Source organism: Chiloscyllium plagiosum, unplaced genomic scaffold (genome assembly GCF_037043375.1).
Source record: "Chiloscyllium plagiosum isolate Xiang-an unplaced genomic scaffold, Cpla_swu_hap1 HiC_scaffold_25, whole genome shotgun sequence".
Lineage (NCBI taxonomy): Eukaryota > Metazoa > Chordata > Chondrichthyes > Orectolobiformes > Hemiscylliidae > Chiloscyllium > Chiloscyllium plagiosum.
In genome coordinates this window covers 51,286,646-51,314,088 of record NW_028270163.1, presented here as the reverse complement: position 1 = coordinate 51,314,088, position 27,443 = coordinate 51,286,646, and the positions used below count along the sequence as shown (strand labels likewise).

Below are 27,443 nucleotides of genomic sequence, written 5' to 3'. Positions count from 1 at the left end.
TAATCTAATTCTGGTCTCCCTGCTATAAGAGGGATGTTGTGAAACTTGAAAGGGTTCATAAAAGATTTGGAGGGTTTGAGCTATAACAGCTGGGGCTGTTTTCACTGGACTGGCAGAGACTGAGGGAAGACCTTAAATAGGTTTATAAATCATGAGGAACATGGATAGGATAAATAGACAAAGTCCTTTCCCTGGGGTGGGGGAGTCTAGAACTAGAGGGCATAGGTTTAAGGTGAGAGGGGAAAAATTTATAAGGGACCTAAGTGGCAGCTTTTTCACACGGAGGATGGTGCATGTATGGAATGAGCAGCCAGAGGAAGTGGTGGAAGCTGGTGCCATTACAACATTTAAAAGGCATCTGGATGGATATATGAATAGGAAGGGTTTAGAGGGATATGGACCAAGAGCTGGCAAATGGGACTAAATTTATTTTGGATGATTGGTTGGCATGAACAAGTTGAACTGAAGGGTCTGTTTCCAGGAATCTATTTCTGTACATGTACATCTCCAGGAATCTATTTCTTCGCCCAGAGGCCCACTGAAGATGTTACCTAGTAGGGTGACAAAACGTCTGGAAATGAACCTTCCAGCTCAGCGAGCAAACCTACATCCAGAACCTCAACCTGAGCTTCAAATCTTCTCAGTCTATTTCTTCCCTAAAACTCTTCACCTTTCTCTTTCCCTCTCCTTATTCCTTAAAATCCACTGCTTTGACAAGCCTTTTAGTCACCTGAGGTAAAATCTCCTCAACAAAAAAAAACAAAGAGCCATGGATGCTGGAAATCAGAAACAAAATCAGAAATTGCTAGAAAAAACTCAGCAGGTTTAGCAGCATCTGTGGAGAGAAAGCAGAGTTAATGTTTTGGGTCCAGTGCCTCTGCTTCAGAATCTTTCACAGATACTGTCAAACCTGCTGGGTTTCTGCGGGTTTTTCAGGGTTTGTTAAAAATTTAACTTTTGGTCGTAGTTAAGTTGTTCAAATATATTCTAAGCCAACGCAAGTTTTTCTTAAGAATGGTCACCAGACCTGAAACATTAACTGTGTTTTCTCTCCACAGATTCTGTCAGACCTGCTGAGTTTTTCCAGCAATTTCTGATTTTGTTTATAAAAGCTCATTGCCTGACTTTAATACTGTTTTCTCAGAAAGATCTGGCGATGTTTTACCACATTAAAGACAACAGAAAAATAACTCTGGACTTGAAACGTTAACTCTGTTTCTCTCTCCTCAGATGCTGTCAGACTGGCTGAGTTTCTCCAGCGTTCTCTGGGTTTGTTAAAAATTTAAGTTCTGGTTGTAGTTAAGTTCATCAAACATATTCCAAACTAACAACAATTGTCGCTTGGTTAAAGTCAAGCTATTTGCAGACCGGCTAGCTTATTTATTAATGATACTTCATTGCCAAAAGATTCAATGATTCCATCCATGGGTTTTGATTTGATCTGAGTCCTGGTGATATTCTCAGGTTAGCCCTAGATTTCACTAAATACGCATTTAATAGACCCAAGTAGTATCATAGAATCGCTGCAGGGCAGATAGAAGCCACTTATAGAGTATAGAGTCATAGAGATGTACAGCACGGAAACAGACCCTTCGGTCCAACCCGTCCATGTCAACCAGATATCCCAACCCAATCTAGTCCCACCTGCCAGCACCCGGCCCATATCCCTCCAAACCCTTCCTATTCATATATCCATCCAGATGCCTTTTAAATGTTGTAATTATACCGGCCTCCATCACTTCGTCTGGCAGCTCATTCCATACCCGTACCACACTCTGCGTGAAAAAGTTGCCCCTTAGGTCTCTTTTATATCTTTCCCCTCTCACCCTAATCCTATGTCCTCTACTTCTGGACTCCCCCACCCCAGGGAAAAGACTTTGTCTATTTACCCTATCCACGCTCCTCATGATTTTGTAAGGGACCTAAGTGGCAGCTTTTTCACTATAAGGTCACTCCTCAGCTTCCGATTCTCCAGCCCTGGCAACATCCTTGTAAATCTTTTCTGAGCCCTTTCAAGTTTCACTACATCTTTCCGATAGGAAGACGACCAGAATTGCACGCAATATTCCACCAGTGACCTAACCAATATCCTGTATAGCTGCAACATGACCTCCCAACTGCTGTACTCAATACTCTGACCAATAAAGGAAAGCATACCAAACGCCTTCTTCACTCTCCTTTCTATCTGTGATCCACTTTCAAGGAACTACGAACCTGCACTCCAAGGTCTCTTTATTCAGCAACAGTCCCGAGGACCTTACCATTAAGTGTATAAGTCCTGCTAAGATTTTGCTTTCCCAAAATGCAGTAGCTCACATTTATCTAAATTCAACTCCATCTGCCACTTCTCAACCCATTGGCCAATCTGATTAAGATCCCATTGTTACCTGAGATAACCTTCTTTGCTGTCCATCAAATGTGCACCAACCCTCTAAACAGCATCCAATCCACCACCATAACCCCACATTTCCCATGGCCAATCCACATAGCCTGCACATCCCTGGACACTATGGGCAACTTAGCACAGCCAATCCACCTAACCTGAACATCTTGGACAGGAGGAGGAAACCGGACCACCCAGAGGAAACCCACGCAGACACAGGGAGAATATGCAAACTCCACACAGACAGTCATCGAGGGCTGGAATCAATCCTGGGTCCCTGGCATTGTGAGGCAGCAATGCTAACCACTCAGCCACCAGTCTGTACGTGAATTAGCTGATAGCAGCATCTTAATACGTGTCATCCAAGCCATATCATGAAGTAATTCAGACCTTGCCCAGGAGAGAAATGTGGTCAATGAAAATTGCTCCATTTAACTGTAGCATAAAATCTTGCTATCCTAAAGGAGGCCATTAAGGCAACCATGTTTGTACCAGCTTTCAATAGCTCCCAATTAATCTGAATCCCTCACCTTTTCCACCCAATTCTCTTTGAATTTCATGTTTTCCCACATTTATACAATTTCCTTTTGAAATGTATTCTTATCTTTACTCCCAGCTCCCTTACAGGCAGCACATTCCAGGTCACAACTCACTTCATCCTTTGGTTTTTCTGCCAATGTTCTTAAATTCTGATGACTGACCTATCTGCACTATTGGAAACAATTTTCCCTGTGTATAGTGGTTCAGTTTTGTATTAATACAGTGTTTGAAATGTAAACAACTCAGGAATCAAGATTAGTGAGCAAATTCCACATGTTCACCCAAAACTGTGTGATTCATGTTTGACTAGTGGCAAAGCCGGGTTACCTACCTGGAACCTGTAAAGACTGTTGTCATGCTTCAGGACCAGGTTCCTGGGCTCCTGTAAGGGGTAAATGTAGCCAAGCTTCACAATCATATTCCCCAAGATGTAGCTTTCTGGAAAAAAACATGTCATTTCAATAAAAACCCAACAGCGGTTTAGTTAGAGTGAAGTTATTGAAATAAAAAGTAATTCATAAAACAGGTTCTATAGATATATATACATATGTGTAAAGACATTACAAATAATATCATATACACTACAACGCACACATTCTGGTGGCCCTGTGGCTCAGTGATTAGCACTGCTGCCTCACCAGCACCAGGGTCCCAGGTCGATTCCAGCCTCGGACGACTGTCTGTGTGGAGTTTGCATATTCTCCCCATGTCTGCAGGCCAGGGGTATTGGCCATGTTAAATAGCCCGTAGTGTTAGGTGCATTAGTGAGAGGGAAATGAGTCTGGGTTGGTTATTCTTCGGAGGTCGGTGTGGACTTGTTTGGCCAAAGGGCCTGTTTCCACACTGTAGGTAATCTAATCTAATAATTCTACACAGATACACATGTATATTTGTGCATTAATTGCACATATTATGAAGTGTCAACAATGGACCAGCAAATCACACTCTCAGCTCATTCAAATCCCAATCCAGAATCAAGAGCATTCTGTTGACTATTTGAAATATGCAACTTCTAATTATGCACAATCAGTCCTTGCTTGCAAGCCTCAATAAAGTATACTCACCATTTATTGTAATTGGAGGTAATTTATTAAATAATCCACACACTGCGCTAAACATTAGGCTGGAAGCCAATTTAAGATCCTTGGTCAGGTTTGCAGTATGTGCTAGAAGCTAAATCCATAAATACTGTCTTTTTTATGTCTTGTCTTTTTTAGGCAGAAGGAATTTTTACATACATTTCCATAAAATAAAGGGTCATGGATTTAGCCAATCTCTGCTACATCCCCATGGCAACACCGTGACTAATCAGAATCTATCTGCCTGGCTTGAAAATTAAGATTGACAGTTAACAGTTCTTGCTATCAATGATGGCCCAGCCAATCAGCACCCCCTTCTCATGCTCTATAAAATGGTGCCTAGAAAGGCCCTGTATCGATTGCTGCTGCACACCATCCACCTCTTCTCCCTCATCCACCGTCCGGACACGCCTTGGCGTGCCCATTTGCCACTGGGCGGTGGGGATCCCCACTGGAGGGCTCTCTACGCGGGAGTCCTCCCCCTTTCTCTCGGGGATCTGGGGTGGAGGGTGCTGCACGCAGCAGTCCCCTGCAACCGCAGATTGCGGTGGTTCACGGACTCCCAGCCCAACTGCTTGTTCTGTGGCGCTGTGGAGTCCGTGGACCATGTATATATTGGGTGTGGGCGTTTGCACTCCCTTTTTGATTTCCTGAAAAACCTTCTCCTCTGTTTTTGGCTGCACTTCAGTCCCACGCTCCTGATCTTTGGGCACCCGGTACGGAGGAAGGAGGGCAGGTCTGAAGACCTCCTCGTGGGTCTGCTCCTGGGCCTGGCCAAACTGGCCATCAACAGGTCCAGGCAGCGGGCCGTGGAGGGGGTCGTTAGGGCCGACTGCCTGCCCCTCTTCCGCGGTTACGTTAGAGCCCGGGTGTCCTTGGAGAAGGAGCACGCGGTGTCCACCAACACCCTGGAGTTGTTCAGGGAGAGGTGGGCGCCGCAGGGAGTGGAGTGCATCATTTCTCCCTCCAATTCTATTTTGATTTAGTCCCTACCCTCCCCTTCACTGTTTTGATCACACAGCACTGCCCTTTGATGTGAGGGGCAGTGCTTGTCACTGGCCACCCGGGTGTTTTCCTATCTTCCTGGTGGTGGAAATTGAATAAAGATTCGTGCACTTTGGGTCTCTCACTGTGTCTCACACCTGCACACACACACACCATGGGTGCTGGGGATAAAATAAGCACTACCGCACTTAGGCGGTAGTGTGGGGGTTAAAAAAGAAGAAAAAAAAAAAATAAATAAATAAACAGGAGTGTCAACATGATGTTCTGGCTTAGTTGGTTAAAGTACTAGCTTGGTAAACAGTGAAATTTGGGGTTCAAATAAAAGAAAAAAAAAAAAAGAAAAAAATAAAAAAATAAAATAAAATGGTGCCTCCTTTTTCAGGCCTGCCTCTTGTGCCCCAGTTCTGATGAGTGCAAGATGAAAAGCTTCAACTTCTTGTCTCCTTTTCGCAATGCCTGTATTTGTTGTGTGAAAGTTGGCTGTTGGGTTTTCTGTGAAACCTCAATAAGTAGCTGTGAAGTTCTATTGTAATGTCCTGCGGTTGTGCTATATAAATGCAAATCTTTCTTCTGTTTAATATGTAACGTAAGCATGCATAATTTATTATATGTGTACATGTTTATATACAGAAATACTTCACAGTTTTCTCACCAAATCAACCAATTATCAAGCTTAATGGAATCTTTCACCTTCCTTGAAAATATAAAATCTAGCATGATGCAATCCATTCTAATAAACCTGAAGGTCTGTGTCACAGCCCATTAATTTAGCACTGTCATTGTTAGAGCCCTGATCTGATCCACATGAATTCAGAAGAAGAACAGGAACAGAAATGACAAGTGATACACAACTGCTTGCTGACCATCGAGGTTGTTAGTCTAACAATTCAGGTGGTGCCTGTATGAGACCCACTTTCTGATTTCAATGCTAGCAGCTGCTGTTTGGGTTTTGGGGCTCCATGGGAACCAATGCCTCATGGCATCCTCAAACGGAGAGTACAGGGGAATAATGTAATCACAGCAAGCTAGGAAGAAACAATTGCCCATCAGTTATTGATAGGAGTAAGAAGTTGAAGATGCTTTATAGGACAAAGGATTGATGGAGGTATAGAGGGTGGAGGTAAGAGAAACTGTTTTATAAAATTTGATCCAATGCTGCATAGCTAAGAGTTTGTGCTCTTACCTTCATCTGTAATTTGCAGGCGCTGAATCAGCCATTCCAGCACATCTTGCCCTACAAGAGAACAGGCAGCATCATGAAGATACCCAAATGCTGGGAATGGTTATAGGGAAGAAAATAGGGTTGAAATTGTGTCAACTTCCTTAGACCCATCTCAATAGGCTCTTCTCAATCTTGGGCTGTTCTTTCCTGAAGAGATTTTCTTTCTGCAAGTGTGGCTATATTCTACTGACTCTAGAGCAGGGACCCTGTAAACCTACACATAGCTTTTTGAAATTTCAAAAATATACCTTATTCATTAAAAAAAACCTTTAGATACATACTGTTATTGACAGGACCAAACACCCTAAAATATATTAATATTAAGACTGCAATTTTATCCTATTTTAAAGGCAAGTGTAAGGCATCATGTTCCAGACGTAATTTGATTGGTCAAAAGACTAGGCTTGAAGCAAAACACACTTTATTCTTACACTATAGTTAAAATACAAAAAAAAATAGAATTGGAATAACTTAGCTTTATTGAAAAACGTAGCAGAATAATAGATTGCATAACTATTAAACAGCAGCTGGTCAAATATAGTGACATTGCATAAACACACCTTTGGCAAAGGCAAATTCAGTAAAATCAATAGTCTCTCATGCATTTCTCTAGTCCAGGAGGAAAGAACATCAAGAGAAAACTCTTGAGTGAGAGAACGCAAGCATTTTGCTGTAGCAGGGAGACATGTTTGGCAGCTTCCAAACCCCAAAAGCATTTGAAAGTTAAATTAAAATCCTGGTTCTGTGGGAGCTCCACCACAGCCTTTCATGCTGCTTCTATTGTTTGAACTCTTTTAAAAAAAAATCTAGTTGCACAGCTGGGCACAGTGCAGAAGCTTGGCTCCAGGTTTACAACACTTGCTTTCAAGAGAAACAGGACAGAACAAAACCCTCTTAAAGGCACATCTTACCATAATACATAGTCACTAAAACAATTTGGTTATGCATAGTCTCAGCATATTGAGAACAACAAACATTGGAGTTTGACTCTCCTGACAGTTCCAAAAGGCCAAGGCATTTCTTAATTATGTAAGATACAATTTACATGTATTTGAGGCATTGGGATGATTTGATAACTGAATGGAACCCCCATTATACTTTGGCAGAAAGACCTTAGAAGATGGTCTTTCCCCACTGCGCCTTGGTGGCAGCTGGCCCAAGCTTTAGTGCATCCCTTAGCATATAGTCCTGGACTTTGGAATGTGCCAGTCTGCAACATTTGGTTGAGGTCAATGCCTTGCTCTGGAAGACCAACAAGTTTCAGGAAGACCAAGCTTGGTTGATCTTTGTCTCGGTGTACATCCCAGGGAACAGACGAGAGGGCAGAGTCCTGTGAATCTACACATACCATTTAGCTATTACTAAATTTGGGGTGGGTGATTGCAACATATCAGGGTTGATGATTGTTGCTTCCTTGTTTTGCAAAGTGGTGTCACTGTTTCAATGTCTGCAGTGTGAATCTGTCTGCATTTCCCGTCTTCATGGATTGGGCTTTATATGGTGACACTGCAGATTGCAGGCAGATAGGAGATGTTAGATTATTCTGGCCAAGAGACATTACTCCTGTTAGGAACTGGCACTGATCTTACCCACATAATTTTCATTGAACAACACTCTTCCACTCATGGCATCTTCTCTGGAGAAGTAGTTGTGCTGTAGTCTTGGTCAAGACTCACAGATACACAAATTGCACTGCCTGCCTTCAACTCACTGACTGATAAATTGGTGTCAATGTTCACATCTGTTCTTTAAACAAAAGGAAAATATATTCACAAGTGTAACTTTACACTCAACTGAATCATGTCGCAATTCAATGACAAACATAGTCTTCCTGAGCTTAAAAACTAGTTTAGCAGGACAGTCACTACATGCAACTGGCTCAATTTTGCCAATTAAATTGGAAGTGTAGATTCTGAATGGCAGCTTTTCTGGCACAATTATGGTGTCCCTGCTTCTGAGTCAGAGGTTCTGGGTTCCAGTTCCACTTCAGGATTTAATGGCTAAGGAAGGTGTCCTCATAACATGACCGAACAGGTGAGTATCCACTTGTTAAACTTTCTAACACATGTCAATGGCAGGTGGTGAGAGTGGGACAAACTTAGCCATTTGAAGCCTTTACCATCAATGTCCATAACTCCAAGTTGCATGTAAATGTGTACATTGCTATAGAACCTTGAGCCTCTTGGAGAGTTGGTTAGCTCAGCTAACTGAAAGTCTGGTGTGGGTCAGATTGGTGTCAAGAGCAAGTAGTCTGATCCCTGTCTTGGCTGGAGAGGATTTGAGACTTGCCTCCTTGTCCCCCTCCCAGGTTGAGTTTCTGGTGCACTGGATCAGACCAGCCTTTGGGGACAGGACTGAAGAGGAGAAGGATTCTGAATGCTAATTTGTTGCCAGATATAAAAGCATTATCCTAGCCTAGAATCTATTGCAACATGAGAAATTCATTGTTGACATTAAGAAAGAGTTTTCAAAATCAATCCATCAGTGAGTGAACACCTACTGTATGATTCTTAATGAATCCAAACACAGAAAATACAGAAAAACATTAAGAAAATATTTTATCTTAATTAAAACACACATAATCAAATTTCATATTAATGCTATGCATTCTAAATTAAATGGTTTCTACACGCTACCATCTAGTTGCTTTACCAGTAAACTGAACTATTCAATTATTGATCTTCTGCATTGTTGATTAGGAGAGTTGACAAACCTCAAATGTCCATGCTTTGGGTTACTGGCTATTTTGAGTTTCCATATGATTCCCATTCCAATCTCGCTCTACCCTCAGCCTCCTATGCTCTTCCGGAGTAGTTCAATAGAAATTTGAAGAACAGCTTTTCAGATTGAACAGTGAGTTTAACATTTTCACATCCTAGCCAGTGTTATCATTCTTTCAGACCACAACTGTTATCCTGCTGTTGTCATTTACATTCCCCTTCTGACCAAGCTTTGGTTTCTTTGCTTGTTCCATTACCTTCTGGCTCGCACCATCAACCCTCAACCCTTCTGATTCCCATCTTTTCCCTGTTTATCTTTCCTCCCTAGGCACAGCCTGGAAGTGGTTATTGGTGGAGTGAAGGGAATTGAGATGGGGCAAAAAAGACACAATTTTATGAATGCAAAGATTTCAGACAGTGTTAGCTCTGGGGGGTTACCGTCAATCCTTCCTCACGTGGGACAGAGATGAAAGAACCATAGCTTCAACAAGGGCTGCTCTCCTTTAGGAGAACAAGGTCTTAAATTGAGCAGTGTTGCTATTCTAACCCTGTCTACCAGCAAAGATCACAAAGGACACTTCATGATCAATAAGTTCTCCAGCCCTTCAGTCTCCTGTAGGTGTCAGCATTTAGTTTATATAATCCTCTTATTGTCAGACCAAGTAACCTAGCAACAGACTGAGATAATGAAGGGATGAATCATTGGCATTATTCTTTAGCTGATTTTGTTTTATCTCCTAAGTGTAGCAGATGAGTGGCATCATAGTACTGTACAATGTGGTGTTTAACAGCAGAAATAGTTAACAACCATATGACAACTAGCAGAGAACTTCATTGATGAACAGGAATTTGAGAAATGTAGAGAAGGCTCGACTTCACAGCAAAGGTTACATTGTCAATCATATCTGAGTTAATCCTATTTCTCCCTCTAACACACTGCAATAAACCTCCAATATCACTGTAGATCAAACTGCAGCACTTCAGATTAAATCATGCATTGCAAATGAAATGGTGTAGATTGGGCTTCAAGAGCTGAAAGCATTATCCAGAAATGAAATGATGCCAGTGAAAACAGCTATTTATTCAGAGATGAAAAGAGACACAGTGTCAGGAAATATGAAGGATAGAAATTCACAACCAGTGAATCAAACACCATAACAATGAAAACCAGCTCAAATTTACAAGTAGGAATTAAATCCCATGAAAGGTCTTGTTACGTTTAATGTTTTACCTAGTTGTTTCCTCACATACTCTAATGGTAGTGTTCCCAGGTTTTAATGTTAATGTACAATGGTAAACTCTAACACAGAAGGAGGTTTAGTGCCTCATTGTACCCATGCAGGCTCTCTAAAGAAGCTATGTATCCTCATATTGTTTTAAGTTATTCATTTTAAATTTTATTTCTTAAGATTTCCTTTGCTTTCAAAAAGCTGCTTTAGATTCTGTTAACTTCACTGTTTCTGATCTGACATTCCAGGTCTCAGTACAATGCCATCCATTGACCTTGGCAGGTGACAGGCTGTAGCTGTGGTGTTTGCCAATTCTGGACTTAACACCGTCTGTGTGACTGTCAAAGGCCTATTTCATGGGTAACAGTCTCTCCCACCACAGGCTGAATGAACAGGTTGGTCTGAGGTTGGTTGAGGTTATTTTGTTTCCTTCCAGTGATCTTTACTTTTTCTCCATCTGGTCATCTATCGTGTGCGCTGATCTTTTCTTTCCCGCCCTTTCTGACTTCTCTCATCCAGGAACTGGCAAGGATTTCCCATGCACTAACTCCAATCCTGGTCAACCTGAGGTCTTGCTTGCTGACATCTTTGCACGCAGGCCTGGTGGATTTCATGCCAATAGCAAGCTCGCCGGAGAGATGTCTTTGGGGATGCAGTCACCATCCATTTGGTACATGTGACCCAGTCAAAGAGGTCAATGCTGATTCATCAGGACAAACTTACTGGGAATCCTTACACACTGGGATACGTCTGCGTTTTGCACTCCGTCTTTTGCCAGGAATCCCCGACATTCATCTGAAACGCGGAAGAGGTGGAGTTCTGAAGAAGACCTGAAACATTGACTCTGTTTTTCTCTCTCCACACATACTGTTAGACCTGAAAATGTGTTGCTGGAAAAGCGCACCAGGTCAGGCAGCATCCAGGGAACAGGAGAATCGACGTTTCGGGCATAAGCCCTTCTTCAGGAAGGGCTTATGCCCGAAACGTCGATTCTCCTGTTCCCTGGATGCTGCCTGACCTGCTGCGCTTTTCCAGCAACACATTTTCAGCTCTGATCTCCAGCATCTGCAGACCTCACTTTCTCCTCCATACTGTTAGACCTGCTGAGTTTCTCCAGCATTCCCTGTGTTTGCTTCAGATTTTCAGCACCCACAGTGTTTTGCCTTTATCCGAATTAGAAACTGTTCAGCTATTTTTCCTGGCTCCTGTCAGTTGTCCATTCTTTGCTTCTGTAAAGGAAGGGGCTGAAAATACAAGCCGGGCATATTTTGGAATTGGATTTTTTGGTCAGTTTCCCTGTTGGTACGCACTCAACTTCTCAACTGTGACTTCACAGTTATAGCCTCGCTAATCCTGATATTGATTTTGGCAGTTTTATTTTGTAATTCGATTGTGGGACATGGACATAACTGGCTGGGCCAGCATTCAGAATCATGGAGGTGTACAGCATGCAAACAGACCCTGCGGTCCAATTGTCCATCCCAAACAGATATCCTAAGTTAATCTAGACCCATTTGCCAGCACTTGACTTGTTTCCTTCTCAACCCTTCCTATTCATATACCCATTCAGATGCCTTTTAAATACTGTAAATATACCAACCTCCACCACTTCCTCTGGCACATCATTCCACACATGCACCACCTCGGCACAGAAAAGTTGATCCTTAGGTCCCTTTTAAATCTTTCCCCTCTCACCTTAAACCTATGTCCTCTAATTTTGGACTCTCCTACCCTGGGGAAAAGACCTTGTCTATTTACCCTGTACATGCCCCTTATTATTTTATAAACCTCTATAAGGTCAACCTTCAGCCTCCGACACTCCAGGGAAAACAGCCCCAGCCTATTCAGCCTCTCCCTGTAGCTCAAATCTTCCAACCCTGGAAACATCCTTGTACACCTTTTCTGAAACCTTTCAAGTTTAACATCATCTTTCCTATAGCACAAATTGAACACAGTATTCCAAAAGCCTCAATGTCACATCCTCTAAAAATCGTGTATGTTTCATTAGGGTCATCTCTTGTTTTTCTTAATTCCAACAGACTCAAGCCCCATCTACCTTCCTCATAAGATAGACCCTCCATATCAGGTATTAGCCTCATTAACTTAGTCATAGAGTCGTAGAGCTGTACAGCAAGGAAACAGACCCTTTAATCCAACTCGTCAATGCCGAACAGATACCCTAAATTAATCTAGTCCCATTTGTCAGCATTTTTATGATTGAGATGCCTTGAAAAGGTGGTAGTGAGCTGCCTTCATGAACCAGACCATGCAATCAGTTGTTACTGGTGATTGTTGATACAAGGTATGCAAAGGTCATAGAGTCTTAGAATCAATCAGCACAGAAACAGAACCTTTGGTCCAACCAGTCTATGCAGAACATAATCCCAAACTAAACTAGTCCCACCTGCCTGAACTTGGTCCACATCTCTTCAAACATTTCTTATTCATGAACTTATCCAATGTCTTTTAAATGTTGTAACTGTACCGTTTCTACCACTTTCTCTGGAAGTTCATTCCACACATGAATCACTCTCAATGTAAGACAGTTACCCTGCATGTTTTTTTTGTAAATCTTTCTCCTCTCACTTTAAAAATACACCCCTAGTCTTGAACTCCCTCACCCTAGGGGAAGACGTCTTCCATTCACCGTATCCACTCACCACCACCCCTCCATGATTTATAAGCCTCTATAAAGTCACGTCTCAACCTCCTACGCTCCAGTGAAAAAGGTTGCAGCCTATCCAACCTATTTTTATAACACAAACCCTCCATTCCTGGCACCATCCTGATAAATCTTTTCTGACCCCTCTCCAGTTTAATAATATTGTTCCTATAGCAGGGTGACCAGAACTGCACCCAGTACAATAGAAGAGGCCTCACCAGCACCCTGTACAAACCTCAACAGTGACGTACCATCTCCTAAACTGAAAGGTCTGGGCAATGAAGGCAAGTATGCTAAACACCTTCTTAACTACCATGTCAGCCTGTGATGTAAACCTTGCTGCAGGACATTGTGGATTCTGGATTGTGTAGCACATTATGTAGACGGACACTTCAGTAGTTTACTTTACTTTCATTTTCGGAAATAAGTAATTGGCTGGGAAGCACTTTAGGTCATCACAAGGTCATGAAAGCAAATACAAGCTCTTGCATTTAAAAAAAAATCATTTTGGTTTCAGTGCATGTGTAATAATTTACAAATTGTTAGATCACTCATCCACACCTGATAACTGTGGTCCTGATGGAAAGATGTTGCGGTGCATTGTAATGAAGATTTTTAAAACCAGTTTTAAGAAGTAAATGCAAGAATAGCAGCCAGAATCACCACAGTGGAAGATTATTAACTCGCTTACCTGTCATCGCATGAGGGATTGTAGTTATTATCAGCCTCTGGGTTTGGGTTTTAATTCCAGTATTTGGATCCTGCATCTCCTTTATCAGAGGCTCAATCTAAACAGAGAAGAGGTGAAAAGGAGAGAATGGGCAATCAATGTAAAAACTGAAGAACAGAAACTAAACATATTATCTCAACTTGTATGGGGCTATGCTTATTCAAGATCTGCTACCGTGTAGTTTCACACCAGTGAGACTGAGAATGTTAATCTCCTGATCACATAAATGTACAAATGCTCATTGGAAAGGATATCCCGGAGCATCAAGCCGGACAATCATCTTTCTTCCTATTTCAGAGAGTGCCTCCCTATCCCATAAAACTGTTTAAGGCATATGTCAGGGCGAGAGCAGATGCTCTCCACTTGCCTGGGTGAGTGCATCTGCAAACTTCAAGAAGTTCCACACCATCCAGGACTAAGCAACTTGTTTGATTGCATCACATACATTGACCAATGCATCTTGGCAGCAATGTGTGCCATTCACAAGATGGACTACAGTAACCCAGCAAAGCTCCTTGTCTGCACCTTTCAAACCTGTCACCACCCAGAAGGACGAGGGCAGCAGGTGAATGGAAACACCACCAACTAAAAATTTCCCTTCAAAGCCACACACCATCAGAGCCAAAACTAAATTGTTAATGCTTCAGTGTCACTGGGTCAGAGACTTGGATCTGCCTACCCAACAACACTGTGGTATATCTACACCACACAGACTGCAGCAGTTCAAGAAAGCAGCTCACCAGCCCCCTCTTAAGGGAAAATGAGAATGGACAACAAATTCTTGTCCTGTTATGACCTCCCATTAACTATAAATAAATCCTCCACTTTCCTGAGCCTCAAACAGACAGTTGGATGTACAACTGGGCTACTTGAAACCAATTTGTATCTTTGCACTTTCTCTCCATTCACATTGTCTGGCATTTCTTCCACTTCCCCGTTCTCCCACTTCTCCAGCCATAAAGTTGAGTACTTGCTGATGAATACAATAAATCCATTTTAACCTTAGAAACATATAATATCACATTTGTCCAATATTATCTTTAACTGGCCATATCCCTTTAAATTTGACTGTAGCAGGACTGCCTACCTTTTCATATTAAGTCACACAGACTAAAATAGACAAGTCTTAGAGAATTGACAAAGAGATTTAATGATCTGCTTTGGTGGAGGTAACAGTTTGTAATTCAATCCAGCCTCTAATATACTCTAATAATTGAATTAGTTTCCCTTGTGTCAGGTATGTATTTATCTAATATAGTCACAATCTTTAATCACTATAATTATAACACAATTTATATGATCCTGTTTGGTAATTACTGCAGGTAAAATAGTGTTCTCTGAATTAAAAAAAATTGCTCACTAAATCAACAATGGAACATAATTTCAAAACCAGGTTTAATATCTGCACTGACCAGACATCCCTAAGCAATCTAGTCCTATTTGTCAGCATTTGGCCCATATCCCTCTAACCCTCAAACCTTTCCTATTCATGTACCCATCCAGATGCTATGTAAATGTTGTAATTGTACCTGTCTCCACCACCTCTTCCCTTCATTGGTCAGTGTATTGAGTACAGGAGTTGGGATGTCATGTTGCAGCTGTACAGGACATTGGTGAAGCCACTTTTGGAATACAGCAATCAATTTGGTCGCCCTCTATAGGAAAGATGTTAAAATTGAGCAGGTGCAGAAAAGATTTACAAGGATATTGCCAGGACTGAAGGGAGAAGCTGAATTGGCTGGGACTATTTTCCCTGGAGCATTGGAGGCTTAGGGGTGACCTTATAGAGGTTTATAAAATCATTAGAGGCATGGATAGGGTGAATAGACAAGGTCATTTTCTTGGGATGGGGGCGGGGGGGGAGTCCAGAATCAGAGGGCATAGCTTTAAGGTGAGAGAGGAAAGATTTGAAAGGAATCTGAGAGATATCTTTTTCATAGAGAGGGTGGTGCATGCATGGAACAATCTGCCAGAGGAAGTGGTGGAGGCTGGTACAATTACAACATTTAATAGGCATCTGGATGGGTAGATGAATAGGAAGGTTTTGGTCCAAATGCTGGCAAATGGGATTAGGTCAGACTGGGATATCTAGTTGGCATGGATGATTTGTACTGAAGGGTCTGTTTTTGTGCTGTATGAATCTTATGACGCTGTAACAATCCTCTGGTTGAGATGCAGTGTTAAAAAGCCATAAGTGCCAGGCTAGCAGCGCACAGAAACTTCTAGAACTTGCAGACAGAAAGCGCCCAGCTCTCCTTTTTTCTCCTTCTCTCTGGGAAAAAGACAGAAAACAAAGAAAGCTTCAAAGAGAATTTTAAAACCAGGAGAGACCTAGGTCCACCTGATCAACCATCAAATTGAAGAGCAATCAACAGACAACAGTATGTCATTATTGCCACCATCAAAAAGACAGTGAGAAAATAAAATTTGACCTTGTCCTTTAGACTTTGACCTTGGGAATTTTGTTTATCCTATCTATAATAATGATTTCCCCATCTATACAGAATATGTTTAACCGTTTTTCTTAATTGTGATTGTGTGTGTGTGTGTGTATATTTGGGAATTTTAATGGGTTAAGTTGCATATTAGCTGATTAGGAATCCTTTCTTTGCTCTTGTTAAAGTCAAGGGTCTTTCAATAAATAGAGATTTTTTTTTAACTGTTACTGAAAAAACATGATATGAATTACTATTGTCCTGATTAGCAGTCAGTCAGGAAAACTGGTCACCTTAGCGGCCTTTTTGGGATTTCATACATCTTGTGACAGCTTGTACAGCAGTAGGGCCCAATTAGCAACATACTTTTTCCGGTTAAATCACTAAAGGAGTAAAATCCCCAGTTGAAATTTTTTCCATCTGAGAGAACTAAAGGAAGGAAGGACCAAATTACCTGTTTTGATGGTTTTAATGATCTGTCAGGGCAGCAGTGAAAGCCACACACCCCCTGCCCCCCACCCTCCAGTCCTTCTTTAAAACAATGCTCTGGGATATTTTACGTGCACCAGCTGGAGCCTCAGATTAACATCCCATCTGAAAGGTAACATTTCCGGGCACTGTAGCATTCTCCAAGTATTGCACTGGAGTGTCAGCCTTGAGTATTTTTACTCAGTAAACTTGAACACTCAGATGACCCAGTAATATCCACTGAGTGACACAGAAAGGGGAAGCATTCAGATATCCCACTCCTGGCCTGGTCCACCGACCTGGTCACAAAAATGGATGTGCTTATTTGACCGGACCATAGTGCTCCCTACTATTGTATGGTCTGCACACAGTCAAGTTTCTAGGTTTCAAAATGAAGGGTCAGCACACCACTGAGGTCTCAGGGAGAGGCCATCACCCAAAAAGCTGTGATTCCACGTGGGTCAATGCCAACCAAACAAGTTAGCAGGGGAATCACATGCAACCAATTGTAATTTAGGTAAGCGAGGAAATTCTTACAAAAGGAGATGTGTATATGTCCTTGAAGATTCCTGAACAGTGATTACCCAGTTCTGGTATCTGGTCAGCATGGATGAGTTGGACTGAAGGGTCTATTTTCATGTTGTACAGTTAAATGACTCTACCATCTTAAACAGTTATTGACTATAAAATGATTAGTGTCCAATGTTGTGAATTTAAGTTTCTTGAGACCATAACATTAGACAGTTGGGAGAGTTCCAAAGAAAAAATGGAATGTGTTGCTTGTGGATTTTATAAGGAACATTCTCCATGAATCGCTTTAGCTATGCTAAGTATATCTTCACAAATATCTCGTCAAACATAATCTAAATTTGGTGAAGATTTCAATTCATCGATGCCATTAAAGTGACTTTGCCACCTCACCAAGAAACATCTGGACAATTTTGTCCTGGTGTAGGGTTTTACAGCTGGAAGATTGATGCACTGAGGTTCATTTTAATTAGATATGCTACTTCTATCACATCGAATTATTGCATTGATTTTATATTGTTCACAGGTTCATATTCCTGGAGTGAATACTGAAACTGCTGAATTAAAAACAAAATAGCTGGAATCCAATAGGGTTAACCACCACCAGCCTGAAGTCTAACTGTATCCTTCCTGGGAGATTGTGAGCAATTTATTCAGATTTTCAAACATCTACATGATCTAATTTGGACTGCAATATCCTAGTATGGTTGCTTATTAATGGATGTTTCCTATTGAATCATAGAATCCCTACAGTGTGGAAGCAGGCCATTTGGCCCATCGAGACCACAACAACTCTCCAAAAGAGCATCATAACCAGACTCACCTCTTATCCTATCCCTGCATTTCCCATGGCTAATCCCCATAGCCTGCACATCCCTGGACACTAGGGGCAATTTAGCATGGCCAATCCATCCAATCTTTGGACTCTGGGAGGAAACCAGAGCACTCAGAGGAAACCCAGACAGACAAAGGGAGAATGTATACATACAAAGTCACCCAAGGGGGGAATTGAACACAAGTCCCTGGTGCTGCGAGACAGTGGCACTAACCACTAAGCCACCCAATACTGTGATCATGGTAACTTACCCAAAGAGCTAGTCAATCATATCTCAGATTGACTATTCACCTCTAACTTTCTGATCATTAGACCTGTGCTCCCTTGAATGTAGAGGATTAAGAAGTAATCAAACTGAGGTTTGTAAGGAGATTGCTGTTACATTTATCTTCTTCTCGTGCTGATAAATGACATGGCATTAAACACATAAGGGATTGGTCAACATAAATGCATATTGGTTCATTTACTAAGCATTTGACAAATTGGCTGTGAAACAGTTGAAGAACTTGCCTTCTTGTCTGAATTGGTACCTTCCTCAGCACAAACAAAGATTAAAGGCTGCACATTAAATGCCTTGGGGGGGGGTGTGTGGTTTTGGTTGGGAACATGTGATATAAGGCAGATGCTTAACCTACCACTACTGAGTTCATCCTATAATACAGAGGCTGGTTGTTACGACATGGGGTAAACCCTCCTGCTTAATTTAAACCAGCAATACAGAAAAGATTTATCCCACGCAGTAATCTGTGAAAATTCGAGAGGCCAAGAACTATTTAAAGTACAAATTAACAACTTTATTTCTTAAAGTATAACAGAGAATAATTAACTAACAACTATTTGCATCTCCTTCCTCTAACCTATCTTTTACACACCCTTCTATGATACAAGTCCAATAAAACCTCCACCCCCAATTAAGATTTACCAAAATTCCAAGTTTTCTAAACCAGCCAGCTGCGGAATCCTTTGTTTGGATCTTCCTGTGTTTTCTTTTCTTCTTCTTAGGGATTATGCTTCATAGGTCACGGATATAAAAAGGTACCTTTAAGACAGCTATTCTCCAGGCTGTTTGCAGATGTCGTTGGCTTGGCAGTTCTCCCCCCAAATGTTCAATTTTCCCTGGATTTATACCCCCAAAAGCATTACCTTGTGTCATTGGCTTTTACGGTTGTCAATATACTAAATTCAAACTGGATTGGAATTTGGTATTTTTTGGGGTATAATTTAAATTGATTGGCCTAATTTGAATCTGTTTTGTCGTTACCAGGCAAGCCAACTAATCTAGCTTTTTCCCAAGTGTTATATTGTTACCTTATTCAGAACACTTGATGCTGTCAGGTAGTTCTGTTGACTTTAACTCTCTTAAAGGTAGAGTTCACACCCATAACTTCATAACACCTTCTCCTTAATAAAAATTGAACCATCATAATGGCTTCTTATTTTTCTCTATTCTTTAAACACATTACCCAAACATACAGATAACTTTAATCTAAGTCCACATTAACTTCTTCCCATACAACTGTATGTATGTGTATAACATTAAAAACAAATTTCATCTAAACTTCATCAGTTAAATCCATGATAACGCGTCTGCAATTACATTCTTATGACTTGAATATGAATGATTTTTAAATTAAAAGTCTGTAACATAAGACTCCAACAAAATAGTCTCACATTTTTGTCTTTAAAGTGTTCTAAGAATGTAAGCGGATTGTGATCCGTGTACACAACCATCTCTGACACATTGTTCATGACATACCCATTAAAATGTTGTAAGGCCAGGACCAAACTCAATAGTTCGATCATGGAGTATTTCCTTTGGTGGATGTTGATCTTCTTCGAAAAGTAACCAACTGGCAGTTCAATGCCATCCTCATCTTAATATAGTAGTATCAACTCCAATGTCACATCAATGGCAACTTTAAAAGGTTTTGAAACATTTGATGTAGCTAAAGCTGGTTTGGTGGTTAATATGGCTTTCAAACGTTCGAATGCCTCCTGGTATGGTTCTATCCACTGAAACTTTGTGTTCTTCTTCAGCAAATCAGTTAACGGTGCCACTACACTGCTGAAGTTTGGAACAAACTTCTGATAGAATCCGCTGAGTCCAAAGAATCGAAGCACCTCTTTCTTCAAAGTTGGTTGTGGAAGTTCCTCGATGGCCTTTGTCTTTGCGTTCTGTGGAGTCAACCTTCCATGACCGATGTTATGTCCCAAGAACGTCACCTCTGCTTTTGCAAATTCAGTTTTATTTAAGTTTATCACCAGTTTTTCTTCTCGTAGTCATTCAAAGAGCTCTGCCAATTGTACCATGTGATCTTTCCAGGACTGACATAAGATCACTACATCGTCCAAATAGACTGCACAGTTTGTTAACCCAGCCACCACTCTGTTCATGAGTCTGTGGAATGTGGCAGGTGTGTTCTTCATTCCAAAGGGCATCACTTTAAACTGATATAGCCCGTTTGGGGTTACAAACACATAAATTTCTATTCCTGTGTCTGATAAAGGTACCTGCTAGTAACCACGCATTAAGTCCAACTTGGTGATGTAACTGGCTTGTCTGACTTTCTCGATACAGTCCTCCAATCTAGGAATTGGGTATGAGTCCGATTTTGTAACGGTATTGACATTCCAATAATCCACGCAGAATCCTTGAGTCCCATCCGGTTTGGGTACTAAGATGATCAGTGAACTCCACTTACTCTGGCTTGGACCTTGTCGAGCATGGCCTCCACCTCCATCTGGTTTTGAAAGGATTAAGCCGATAGGCGGGTGTTGTTTTATCAGAGCAGTATTCCCTACATCTACTTCATGTACAATAGCATTAGTCATTCCCATCTGATTCTCACATATGTCCTTGTACTGCAGTAACAAATCTTTCAACTGTGTTCTATGCTCCTGAGACAGATAGCTTACTAACCTACCCCAGTCCTCAAACACTTCTTCATTTTTTAATCTATTTTGAGGCACATCAAAATCCACATCATCTGGATTTGATTCCTCACTCTGCAGGACAGTAACTAACACCTATTTCTCCAGTTCTTTCTCTCTAGTATAATACGGTTTCAATATGTTCACATGACATATCTGATACATTTTTTTTCTATCTGGCATTTTTACTAGATAGTTCACCTGACTCAACTTTTTCTCAATTTGATAGGAACCACTAAACCTGGCTTTGAAGGATCTCCAATCACTGGTAACAGGACTAACACGTCATTCCCTTGCGGAAACGTCCGAGTCTCAGAGTTTTTATCTGCTACCTGTTTCATTCTATTTTGTGCCCTCTTTAGGTGCTGTTTAGCTAACTCACCTACTTGACTTAATCTCTCCATCACCTCCAATACATAATCTAAGTGTGAGATCTCCAACTTTAGTCCTGACAATTTTTCTTCAAATAATTTCAAAGAGCCTCTTACTGAATGACCGAATATTAACTTGAAGGGAGTGAATTGAGTAGATTTGTTTGGGGCATCTCTCATGGCAAACAATATGAATGGGACACCTTTATCCCAATCATTCGGGTAGTCCTGACAGTATGCTCTCAACATGCTCTTCAAGATCTTATGCCACCTTGCTAAAGCTCCCTGGGAGTTAGGATGATACACACAGGATTTAAAGTATTGTATACCTAAACTATCTGTAACCTCCTTAAACAGCCTAGCAGTAAAATTTGACCCTTGGTCCAACTGAATCTCTCTGGGTAGCCCATACTGTGTGAAGAAAGCTACTAACTCCTCTACAACTTTTTTTGCCTGGATACTCCGTAATGAAATTGCCTCCGGAAATCTGGTAGACACATCTAATGTGGTTAACAAGTACTGGTTCCCACTTTTAGTTCTCAGGAGGGGACCTACACAAGCAATTATAATCCGCATGAAATGTTCTTCAAACGTGGGAATTGGCAACAAAGGTGCTGGTTTTATTATCTCCTGTGGGTTATCTACCATCTGGCATGTATGACACATGCTGCAAAAGGTGACCACGTCCTTGTGCATTCCAGGCCAGTAAAAATGTTTTTGTACCTTAGCCTAAGTCTTTCATATGCCTAGGTGACCTCCAACAGGTAGTTCACGTGCTACCCATAATAATACCTGTCTGTATGATACCAGCAACACAATCTGGTGCACTTTTTGGCCCATTTTTTTCTCTGCACTAACCTGCCATGGTCTCCATATCCATGTTAGGATTGTATCTTTCAGATAATAAACTCTGGAATATTCTCTGACTCCTTTTTGGAGTACATATCTACATACATATCTTTTATCGTCTTGTCTTGCTGTTGCAAGTCTCAGTCTTCCAGGAGTAAACACTTCTGTCTGACCCTCTGCCTGTACAGGTTTTTTCTGCACCATTATGTCAATCAGGGTATCCGTTAACCTGAACCTCAACTCGTTCATCTTTCTCTTTACTTTTCACATCATGCTGTGACTTATGATCGTGGGATCTGGTTACCACGCAGTCTGGGAAAATACCAGAATATTTCTGTTTTAACTCCTCAGTTTCTTGATCTTCCTTGGGCTTCTCCACAACAAGGGGTGTCACTCTCCCCTTGGATTCTGCCAATCATTCCCAAGAACAAACTGAATTCCTGGAACAGACACTCTGTCAATCACTCCCGCTGGAACTTCCCCAGTCTTGAGTTGGCACTCCAACCTGATCTTACATGGGGGAACGCTAAAATTCTGCCCATCTAACCCACAAATTACCACACTCTTGGGTAATAGATCAGAAAGAATGCATAATCGCTCATCCCTTACCATCAGCGACTGGTTAGATCCTGTAACTCTTGAAATTATAACTTCTTGTCCTTGTTCTTTCTGAGTAAACTTTACCCACAGAAGCGAACTCTTTGTAGAGATCAGGTACTAACTCCATAACCAGCCCCGGCCTAGGCTGTGCACTCTTCTGCAGTTCCTCAGCTCTTCTTGAGGTCTCCTTTACGACCTTCACTAATGCCACTGTCTTGGCTTCTTTTACCACATCTTTTGCCACAGTGCCTTTCTTTAACAACCAGCGCTGTGACTCTACATGACCGACTTTACCACAGTGGAAACACCTGGGGCCTTTCACTTCCTTTCCACCCCCTTGGGCTTCTTTTTTATTCTGTGGTAAATTCTTACAGAGCTCTCTACTCTTGGTTTCATGGTGTAGGATCTCCCCTTCTCCCAACTTCTATCCCCCACAGGACGAAATTCTGGCCAGAAGCTTGTCTTATGCACCAACATGTACTCATCTGCTAATTCTGCTGCCCTTCTCATTTCCTGAACTTACCTCCACGTGAATTCTTACCATTTCTGGAAGTGAGGTTTTAAATTCCTCCAGCAGAATAATCTCTCTTAGAGCATCAAAGGTCCTATCTATTTTCAAAGCATGCACCCATCAGTCAAAATGACTATGTTTAATTCTTTCGAACTCAACATAAGTCTGACCTGGTTCCTTCTTTGTGTTTCTGAACCGCTGTCTACATGCTTCTGGAACCAATTCATAAGCACTTAAAAGTAGCCTGTTTAACCTCTTCATAATCTCTTGACCCTTCATCTGACAGTGCGGCAAATACCTCATTAGCTCTGCCTACCAGTTTAGCCTGAACTAGCATTACCTGTAATCCTTGGACAACTCCATCTGTTTAGCCAATTTTTCAAATGAAATAAAGAACATCTTTCTCATCAAAATGTGGCAGAGTTTTGACATATTTATATTTAACACTACCTTCTCTTTTAATCTCCATTCTGTTAAGTTGACTTTGCTGACTAAGTTGCAACTTCTCAAGTTCAAATTCTCTCTTTCTCACTCTTCTCTCTCTCTCTCTCTCCCTTTCTTCTCTCTCTCTTTGCTCAGCTAAGAACCTTCTCTCTCTCTCTTTTACTTCCCTTTCTCTAAAGTTTAAATTCTAACTCCATTTTCAATTGTAATTTAGGTTTTTTTCTACCTCCACTGCACTTCTGTTTCATCCCGATGAAGGGCTTTTGCCCAAAACGTCGATTTTCCTGCTCCTTGGACGCTGCCTTTCTGCTGTGCTTTTCCAGCACCACTCTAGACTCTGATCGCCAGCATCTGCAGCCCTCACTTTCACCCATTGGGATGAAGGGCTTTTGCCCGAAATGTCGATTTTCCTGCTCCTTAGATGCTGCCTGACCTGCTGCGCAGCATCACTCTAATCTAGACTCTGTTTCTCTGACACATCTAAATGTTTGAGTAATTTCCTTACAATTTCAGCTTTACTTTTGTCCTTCATCAACCCCAAATCTAATTTATTTTCCAATTCTAAAAGCATGGCTTTTTTCTTTCCTTCTAAACTTTCTTGGCAAATTTGAGAATCATCTTCAAATCCCAGAAACTCTTTAGCAATTTTAAGGGCCTTTCTCTCACTTTTAATTTAATCAACCACAAGTCACTGAAATTAAACAAATTGTCTCACCTATGTTTTATTTAAAGATCTAGGACACTAACTGCAAGTGTTTAAATCTGCTGGAATTTTTCATATTCCCAAATGTATTCAAATATGTCTAAACCATTTCAAATCCCGGATAATGAGCTCCCAAACTGTTATAGGATAAATCCTCCTGCTTAATTTAAACCAGCAACACAGAAAAGATTTATCCCGTGCAGTAATCTGTGAAAATTCAAGAGGCCAAGAACTATTTAAAGTACAAATTAACAACTTTATTTCTTAAAGTATAACAGATAATAATTAACTAACAACTATTTACAACTCCTTCCTCTAACCTATCTTTTACCTTCCCTTATATGATACAAGTCTGATAAACACCCCCCAATTAAGATTTACCAAAAATTAATGTTTTCAAAACCAGCCAGGTGTTGAATCTTCTATTTAGATCTTCCTGTGTCTTCTTTTCTTCTTCTTAGGGATTATTCTTCACAGGTCACGGATAGATAAAGGTACCTTTAAAAGAGCAATTCTCCAGGCTGTCTGCAGATGTCGTTGGCTTGGCAGTTCTCCCCCCAGTTTTCCCTGGTTTTATACCCCCAAAGCATTAAATTGTGTCATTGGCTTTTAAGATTGTCAATTTACTGAATTCAAACTTGATTGGAGTTTGGTATTTTTTGGGGTATAATTTAAATTGATTGGCCTCATTAGAATCTGTTTTGTCATTTCCAGGCAAGCCAACTAATCTAGCTTTTGACCAAGTGTGACACTGTTACCTTATTCAGAACACTTGGTGCTGTCAGGTAGTTCTGCTAGCTTTTAACTCTCTTAAAGGGACAGTACACCCACATCTTCATAACAATGTACACTGAGAGGATAACCACACCCACTAAAAGGTGATCACCCCTTTGTTCATCTGATCTACTATCTGCTGCAGATTGATGAAATAACTCCATGAAGTCAGTAACCTGTCACCAAGTCACCCTTTATGTACACCTGCATAGTACATGACACTGACCCAGCTAGCACAGAGCTGACTCCTAGAGTGATCAGACCCCCGACACTCTTGTATATATCTGTCAGCCAGGGCTCCCTGATTGAACCAAGTTAACAATCAGGGAACTCACATTCTATGAGGTCCACCTGGCTGACCTTGTTACAATCACTACAACTAGCTTGGTATCTTGATATCTGTGGGCGGCACAGTGGCACAGTGGTTAGCACTATCTGCCTCACAGCACCTGAGACCTGGGTTCAATTCCCGCCTCAGGCGACTGACTGTGTGGAGTTTGCACGTTCTTCCTCTGTCTGCGTGGGTTTCCTCCTGGTACTCCGGTTTCCTCCCACAGTCCAAAGATGTGCAGGTTAGGTGAATTGGCCATGCTAAATTGCCCGTAGTGTTAGGTAAGGGGTAAATGTAGGGGCATGGGTGGGTTGCGCTTCGGCGGGTCGGTGTGGACTTGTTGGGCCGAAGGGCCTGAATCCACACTGTAATGTAATCTAATCTAATCTTTAAACAAGTAAAAGTCACTGAAGTCACAGAGGACCATTAGAGTCCTCTCTCATTTAGAGAGAGAGACAACTGCTGATGGGTTTAATTTGAGGGTCAATGCACTTCGGGCTAGGGGTAAAGTTGAGGAGATTGGACATTCATGGCTACTGTAAAACATCTAGAAATGTTTCATTGTATTTAAGCTGTTAAATAAGTATCAGTAGTCGGTGTTAGCATTATGGCCGATAGTTTATTTTTATCTAACCTATTTCTTTTCTCTGTTTGCAGAGACCAGAATAAAAGGGGATAATCCTAAAAGCCCTTAACAAGCTGTTGAAATAGATAGATGTTGGTTAATGGAGGGCATTTGAGGGTTAGGGAAATGGAGTTGATACCGATTACCCACAATCTAACTGAAATCCAAACTGGCTCAAAGGGCTTAAAAGCTGACTACATTTATTGGCTATTGGTATTAGGCAGTGAAAACATTGATATTAATTGTTCTCCATGGAGAAATAACAAATAAAAAAAAAACAAGAAAACATCATAGCTTGCTGTGGCATTGCATAAATTGCTGTTCAGAAATAAAACTATTTTTGGTATTTCTCAGCTGGTTTCTACCTTGCTGGTCAGACGTGAACTTGGCTTGTCAGCACATACTTTGCCCCAAGAGTTTAAGATGAGATGAGCTTCCTGCGTAGACCAAATCTTACAGACAGCAGCATCATTAACTAAATGAGAATAATCCCACGTGGAAGGGAGGAACATTGCAATTACAGGCTGGAAGTTCCTGTGTGTCACATTTCCTAATTATTCTAGGAATAAAAATAAAAACTAATTGCCAAGTGGCCTGTTTAGCTGAATACAGAACACTGTTCCAACTAGGTTAAGAAACAGCTGAGATGTACTCAATATAATTAAACATAGAATGCATCTTACGATGATGGAGAGGTTTCATCACTGGATTTTTTGTTCTTTTATTAAAATTGTTTCCAGTAAGTGAATAGATATACAGAATACTAATATTAAGGTTTGGTTTTTGGTTCTACACCAAGGCAAACTTGGTCAAGTATCTATCGCATTAGAAAAGATAATGGGGGAAAGGGAAGTTCAGTGGGATAGATTGTGCTGATCCTTAACCTAAACACACTCTTTGGTCGACTGAAACTTGTTGGTCTTCCAGAGCAAGGAGTTGACCCTGACCAAGTGTCGCAGACTAGCACATTCCATGGTCCAGGACTACATGCTGAGGGATGCACTAAATCTTGGGGCACATGCCACTAAGGTGCAGTGGGGAAAAACCATCGTTTGAGGTCTTTCTGCCAAATTAAACTAGGGTCCAGGTATCGGGCTTTCCTGGTGCCCCAAATGTATGTAAATATAGTCTGGTTCAAGTAAGAGATGTCTTGGTTTGTTTTTTGGGTAGAGTCAAATTCCAATGTTTGTTTGTTTTCTTCATATGGTACTGTGCAAAACCGAACTGCTCTAGTGACTCTGTGTGTGTGTGTGTGTGTATGCATATTTACGTACAGTATATACACTTTTTATGATAAATTAAAAAGAATTGATTGCCTCAACTCAAAGAAAGCAGAATAAAAGATGGGTTGGAGTAGAAACCTCAGGGGTTATAGCTTCAGGGTAAGGGGTCAGCCCTTTAAAACTGCAATAAGGAGAAATCTCTTCACTCAGAAGATGTCAATCTCCTACCTCAGAGGAGTACGGAT

The 27,443-nt window shown here is 41.2% G+C and overlaps 1 protein-coding gene across 2 annotated transcripts in view; it reads right to left on the bottom strand.

The window, feature by feature from the left end:
• Positions 1–27,443, bottom strand: part of rgs9b (regulator of G protein signaling 9b) — a 92,685-nt gene that overhangs the window by 52,060 nt on the left and 13,182 nt on the right. For both annotated transcript variants that reach the window (XM_043715031.2, XM_088000724.1), the window contains exons 2-4: positions 13,532–13,628; positions 6,191–6,241; positions 3,255–3,361 (exon numbers count right to left, since the gene is read on the bottom strand). In XM_043715031.2, coding sequence (XP_043570966.1) covers positions 3,255–3,361; positions 6,191–6,241; positions 13,532–13,628 — 255 coding nt within the window. The remainder of the gene's footprint in view (positions 1–3,254; positions 3,362–6,190; positions 6,242–13,531; positions 13,629–27,443) is intronic.